The 7,377-nt window shown below is 33.7% G+C and overlaps 1 protein-coding gene across 1 annotated transcript; it reads right to left on the reverse strand.

Moving 5' to 3' along the window:
- Nucleotides 1–799: 799 nt before the first annotated feature.
- LOC145095300 (uncharacterized) lies at nucleotides 800–1,687 on the reverse strand. Its single transcript, XM_079033208.1, has 3 exons — nucleotides 1,360–1,687; nucleotides 1,149–1,267; nucleotides 800–1,078 (listed from the first exon to the last, which is right to left on the reverse strand). The coding sequence occupies exons 1-3, from the start codon at nucleotides 1,685–1,687 to the stop codon at nucleotides 800–802; spliced, it is 726 nt and encodes a 241-aa protein (XP_078889334.1).
- Between the last annotated feature and the right edge of the window lie 5,690 nt (nucleotides 1,688–7,377).

Below are 7,377 nucleotides of genomic sequence, written 5' to 3' on the forward strand. Positions count from 1 at the left end.
AATGCACCATATCTCATCTTTTACTAGTGTCCTGATGTCACAAGGACACCCTTCTTATATAGCTACCATCACACTTCATACGTGAGAATGTTGTCATCTAGTTGTCGACTCCTTAGGATCCCAAAAGATCTTACTAAATCAACAGTACCAAACTCCTTCCAAGATCTCTCGATCACACTTTCATGTGTTATCTTTCTTTCATCACCATATCACGATTTTTTTCCATTAGGTCATTGACTCGCCTTCCAATGTCGTCAATCAAATATGGGTATTTACTTTCATCTAAAGATGGAATTCATGGTTCCATTCCATCTTTTTCTCAATCAACTTGTTTCTAATTTGAAGTTATCACTCTTATGTAGTAGCATAAACTTGTCCAATATTAGCAACTTCAATAATTTTATTAATCATAACCAAGGTTGCAGAAATCGCTCGACGGTAGCTTGGCGGTCAACTGGGGTTAAGGGATTAATCAGTCTCGACGGGGATTAATCGGGGACCATTAATTATTAATAAAAAAATTAATATAAAATAAGCAAATAACCATACAAAAAGTCATAAAATAAGCAAATAACCATACAAAAAGTCATAACTAGTATTTAAACATTTAAGTCATAATCCATCATATTACAAGTCCAAAATAAGTTTAATAATAATAAAAACACACATTTTCATACATTTAAATGTCCATATTCTTCTAATCTTCAAGTTCTTCCACTATTTTAACTCCATCCGACTCATATTCATCTTCTTCAAACACTTGCTCCTCATTCTCGGATTCGAAATCTTCATCGTAAAGTTATCTCGTTGTTGAACTTTTACAGGGTACTTGATTATCGTTAGTCTTGAGAGCTTCATCAATCGTTTCCATAACTGGTTCGGGGTCAACTTCATCTCCATCATCGTCATCTCCGTCTACAATCCATTCTTGAGCCAAGTGAGAATCATTTGCTAAAAGCACTTCCAAAGTCCTATCTTTTCTCTTTTTGTTTATTTCCATTAGATTAGCATTGAATTGAACATAAATAAGATTGTTCAATCTATTTGTCTCCAATCTATTTTGTTTCTTCGTATGTACCTATAAAAGTACACATAAAAAAAGGTTAAAACCATTATTGATATTTAAAGATTACAACTTTATAACTAACCGCTTCAAACGTGCTCCAATTTCTTTCACAACCCGATGAGCTACTAGTTAAAGAAAGAATCCCCATTGCAATCTTTTTCAAATGAGGAGTTGAGCCGCCAAAGAGTCCCCACCATCTTGCTATAATATTAAAGAAAAAAAACATTATTAAATAGATAGATATAAAATTTTATTATTTTATAAATTACTAAAATAAACATAAAACATATTACCCGGATCAAAGTCGGCATTGTTCACCATACAACCTTTAATTGCAAGATCCGCTCCAAATCTACCAACTTTTTCCTTGTATTTTGGCAAATCAAACATCATGACTTGTCTTTGCATCTCAAAATCTCCAAAAAGTAATGTATCAAAAAATTCAAGAACCGCATCCATTACGTCGGGATCATGTTGGAGTTGGGAATCATTATAATGGTAATAAGGATTCAAAAGATAAGCCGTCAAATGTAATTTTGAATCTAGCCTACCTTTCATCTTGTTGTTTATGATATCTATAATAGGCTTGTAAGCTTTCTCGTTTCCACCCAAAGCTTTCATAATTTATTCTTTTGCTACTTTAAGCTCACCATAAACAAAACCCATTGAGGGCTTCCAATCCGCATCAACCATTCGAAGGACTTTCACCAAAGGGGAAAACACTTTTAAACATTGTGTCACACCGGACCAAAATTGGAGACTTGTCACCGTTCCATATGAGGCTCTTCCTTTAGGGGTACCGGAAAATTTGCATTCCTCCCACTCGTTACTAGAGAACATATTTTTTAATAGCTCCTTCTTTTCGGATAAACTTTGTAATGTTAGAAAGGCGGAAGCAAATCTCGTGACGCTCGGTCAGATAATTTCCTTTTTCTTGGTGTGGTTTCTCATCATTGCCAAGGTTTTGTGGTGAGCATAAATGAAGATGGTTAATTTCTTTGCTTGATCTAAGACTTTCTCAAACCTTGGAAGTCCACCGATACCTTGAAAAAAAAGATTACATAACAAATTAATGAATTACAATATAAAATAAAAGATGATAAAAACTAAATTGGTAAATAATGTAATAAAAAATATAAATACCTTCGAGCATAAGGTTAATTGTGTGTGTCGCACATGATGTCCAAAAAATAGTTGGTCTTTTCTCTTGTAGTAACTTTGCAGCTCCCATGTTATTCGTGGCGTTATCGGTCACAACTTGAACAACATGATCGGGACCAACTTGTTGAATGCAAGATTCCACATAATCATATATGTATTGGCTTGTATGTGCTTCATTGAAACATTATTTTGATGATAAAAAAAACAGTACCCATTTTTGAATTTACACATAAATTCATAATGCTCATTCTCTTTCTATCGGACCAAGCATCTGTCATGATTGAGCATCCAATCTCTTTCCATTCTTCTTCATTTTTTTCAACAAGCTTTTTGTTCTTTCAACCTCATGCTTTAGGAGTGGGTCACTCAAAGAATACCTAGTAGGAAGTGGGGAGCCCTGTTCCAAATTGTCCAACAACCTCCAACATCATTTTGAAGCTATCATCTTCCAATGCACGAAAAGGAATTGCAGTTTTATATGCCCACCTACTAATGAATTTATGACATGCTAAAATTCTTTCTTTCCGAACAGCATCGTTAAGATCAACTTTTTTTCCCTTTCCCTTCATAAGTTCGGGGTTTATTTTGTTTGCATAGCCATCCATGGGTCCTATAATATTTGGTGCTTTCAACCCCAAAGAAGCTTCTACTTCATCCATTTCAACACTATCATTTAACATTTGTGCTGCCTCTGCTCTTAAGGCCTCGTCATGTGCGTGTTTAGCTTTCTTTTTTATTTTCCCTTCGTTGATAAAACTTCGCATTTTCAATTGATCATCTTTTGTAGATTTTGGACATCGACTTACATTTCCCGTCACATGACCAATATGTTGTTGCAATCTAGTAACCCCCTGGTAAACACTTTTCCACACAAGTTACATTTCACTGTATCCATCTTGTTTTTATCCGGGAAAAAACCATATTCCCAACCAATATCATCTGAGTTCCGTTTATGAGCACCGGTGGTGGTTGATCCCACCGATGGTGAAGTCAAATTTTTAGATGTCACGATTGAACACTGTTATACATACCAGAAAAATACATCAGAAATATACAATATAAATCATAAACTTTTAGCAGACATCAAAATAACATAGCAAATATATAAAGCTAATGTTTAGCTTTAATCTTGAAGAAGCACGCAAGCATCTTTGAGAATATATTTTCTTTCTTTGTAAGTTAATGGAAATTGTATTCAGCACATCAACAGTTAGCATATTACTCCTTTGTTATCTGTCCAAATGATAGACTCTGATAACATTCCAACACAACACAAACCTTTTGCTAATATATTTATAATAAATTACTAAGAAAATAATAAAAAAAAGGAAATTTGTGGCATACGTGTTTAACAGCAAAAAGGAAGCAATATTGGCTTTTACATTTGCTACATACCCACATGGTCGGCGACTATTTAATATTTATGAATATTAGCTTCAAGAATTAACAAATGTAATCAATTGTATACAAGATTCTAAAATAAAAGAACAAATCAATTGTATGACACTATCGGAAGTGGACTTTCAATGAACAAACAAGAACTCAATTTTTTTAGGAGAAAAACGAACTTTGATTAAGAGAAATCGCTAACCTGAAATACAAATGCCGTTGTCCCTGGAGGTTCACCGGTGGCCGCTGGAGGTTCGTACAAGATTCTAAAATAAAAGAACAAATCAATTGTATGACACTATCGGAAGTGGACTTTCAATGAACAAACAAGAACTCAATTTTTTTAGGAGAAAAACGAACTTTGATTAAGAGAAATCGCTAACCTGAAATACAAATGCCGTTGTCCCTGGAGGTTCACCGGTGGCCGCTGGAGGTTCGTCGGAGTATGGTGGGCGTCGGCATTAGCTATATTGTCGGGCTGGGCTTTCGTTGCTTCAATGTTTGAAAGAGAGCACAAAAACGACTGATGAATATGACGATTTGAGGGTTAGACTGGTTTTTTGGAATTTTTTTGGAGCCTTTTTTTTATTTTGACGAACTTTGACATTTGACTTATTTTGACTTTCGTTGACCGTCAAGCCCACCAAGACTGCCAAGCCCGTCGTTGACCAAAATTGACCAATTAACGCCAAAGACCCCTAATCCTAATCGGTTGCAGAACGCCAAGCGATTAATCTACTATTAATCCACGATTAATCCCAATTTCTGCAACCTTGATCATAACTATGGGGTGCGAATTCTTGTAACATTTTAGACTTTTACCAATAGGCAAATATGTCCCATTTTAACTACTTGATTGTTAACAATTAAATAGCTTAATTCACTTCGTTCCTTGGTGTTTCTAACTCACTACCCATAATACTTAGTGGATACAAACTCAATTTCAAACATATATCAAATGTACACCAAGTAATTTTTATTTGATACTAGTTGTTTGACTTTAATAGAAAAATCAGAGTTGTCAAAATTTCCCATTATCCATTAATCATGCTCTAAACTCCTTCATGACTCTTATTTCACAAAACTTTCCACCAAGTTGATGTATGTATCATGTGTTTATAGTATTATACCCACATCATACATAACCGACCTTGACTTCACCACTTAAGAGATTTTGATACATTGGTTTAGACCGTCCATTCACTAGTCCTACTTCTGTTTCTCACTTTAGAAGCACTCAATGTAGCATTCTACAAGTCCATCTAACTTATCTAGAGCTTCATAAACATCTAGTATGACAATTGATTTCTATCACTTGTCGAATAAGATTCTATCTAACTTAAGGCACCATAGCAATCCTATGACTCATTCACATTTTCCATAACCAAAGTCTAAGCCTAGGAGTGGAATGATCCAATCCTAATTCGCTTAAACTATGGATCTGATACCAAATTGTAACACCCCAATTTTTTTCAACTTTTACAAACTCTAAAATGTTATGGTTTAAACAAATTCATTATGTGTATTACCCCACATTTAACAAAAATCGGTCCCACAAAAAACATTTATGCTTAAAACATTGAGTGTTACCATTAAGCATCATAAAAACCATAGCAAGAAAATAAGAATTACATCAATACAATAAATAAGGAACTTAACAAGTTCCACTCCAATCTCTATCTCGTAATTTCTACTTCCATCTATCATATTTTCTAATTAATTGCAACTTTGGATACATGGAATTAAAATAGATAAATAAGACAAAAATGTCTCATGAGCTACGCGGGTTGGTTACTTAAAACTTTTATCACATTTTTATTAAAAACATTTCATATTTGCAAAACATATTTTAAAAAGATACTCTCCACAATCCGTTCCATATCAAAACATTTCATTAGTCATAAGATAATTCAAAAGACGTTCTTTTTTCACATTTCATTCATTTTATCATTAAGGGCTAATTCTGGTGTTAAACCGTTGTCATTTTTATACTTAGGGTCTATGTCCAATAAAGGAACCACTCTCAAGTCTACACCAAGGAGGAAAGAACAAATTAATCCACCAAGGCATCATGTCAATTAGGATATCTACTTCGCGACGGGGAATGTACCACCCCAATAGATTCCAATAGTGCCTCTTATGAGGTATAATGGCTTGCATAATTTTCATTTCATTACTTTCCAGTCTTTTTATTACTTTCCATTTCTTGTCATTACTTTCCATGCTTTACATATTTCATATGTGAGTATCAAAATACTCATTTCAAACACGTTATCAAAACATTTGTTCTTCAAAAAGGTTCATTACTTTCAAAACATTCTTACTTTAAAGGCATTCTTTCAAATCATTCATTTCTAAAACATTTAAAAATTTTATCTCAAAACATTTCATATATCAAAGCATTGAATTTCAATATTAAAATTCATTTCTTCCATGTACCCCAAAGTGGGAAAGTGCCAACACGTACTCAACTCAATCACATGAAAGTTAGTTAGTCCTCTTCTAGTTATTTTCCTTAGAGCAACACTCTTCAAACATTACCTATACATATAGACATAAGTCATTAAAATGACCAAAATACCCCTCAAAGGTCCCATTACTAAATTTTATTGTTTCATACTATTTCTCATGAAAAATTATGAACATATGCGAAAACCATGCGTAAATCCAAGATCATATGCAAAAGTTATGAGAAAATTAAAAAAAAACCTCTAACAGGTACTTCCATGGGCTGTGGAAATTAAAGCACGAATTTCCACGGGCCGCGTTTTCATGTCTGCACACCCACAAAACTCGATTTTCTCAAAATACCACACTACTTTGCATAGTTCTTGAATACCCTTTTCCAAATCTCGTTGTAGCATTTATTTAGGTTCTCAAACATGATTAGGAGGTCTTTTATCATCCAAAAATGCTCGACTTAATCCATTAAGTTCTCATTTAAACCATTAAGGATATAATGATCCTTAATTTCAATTGCAAGTTTAACTAGTCTACCTTCCAATTTCACTTTCCAAAGCTCCCAAAACTTGTTCCCAACTTATTGATTGCCCAAAAGAATGTTGTTAAGTATATGAAACCATAACCAACCCCATCGCAAGTGTTTAATTTTACAATGGAATCCTCAATTCTAATATTACACTCTAAATGTTTATAATCACTTAATTGAAAGGGTGAAGTGTTCATGTTGCTCAATAACACTCTTCAACCTATAAGACTTATTACCAAATCATCTAATACATCATTGGGTGTTGTCAAGTACTTAAACATTACACGCATCTCAAGTTACTTTCTTAATGTAGTTATGGAATGTCTAATTCCATTCTAACTTTCCCATTTTGCCCTTATAGCCAATAACTCAATATATCTATCTAAGAGTCAAACAATATCTTAATTTTTGAATTCTAATCATCCCAATAGTATCCATTCTTGATTATGAACTTCTATTGCTCATCAATTTCTCAACTACAAAGGATTCCATTGGTTTTATCATATCGTCCCCAAATCCATTTCCATTCAAGCTTATATATGATTCTCTCATCGTGGATGAATTTGGGCATTCCAATTGGAGTTTTTGCAATCAAATATCATCTAGGTCATAGAATCCATTCCAATATAACATATAAACATGAAATCCTCAATTTGAATTTCTAGGGTTCATGAGGGTTTTCAACCACATCCTCAAATCCATCAATGTGATGATTGGGTTGAGATTGGTATCATCAAAACAACTCAAGGGATATTAGAAACCAAAACCCCAA

This window comes from Lactuca serriola, chromosome 3 (genome assembly GCF_051521515.1).
Source record: "Lactuca serriola cultivar US96UC23 chromosome 3, Lser_US96UC23_V15, whole genome shotgun sequence".
In the NCBI taxonomy this organism is placed as follows: Eukaryota; Viridiplantae; Streptophyta; class Magnoliopsida; order Asterales; family Asteraceae; genus Lactuca; species Lactuca serriola.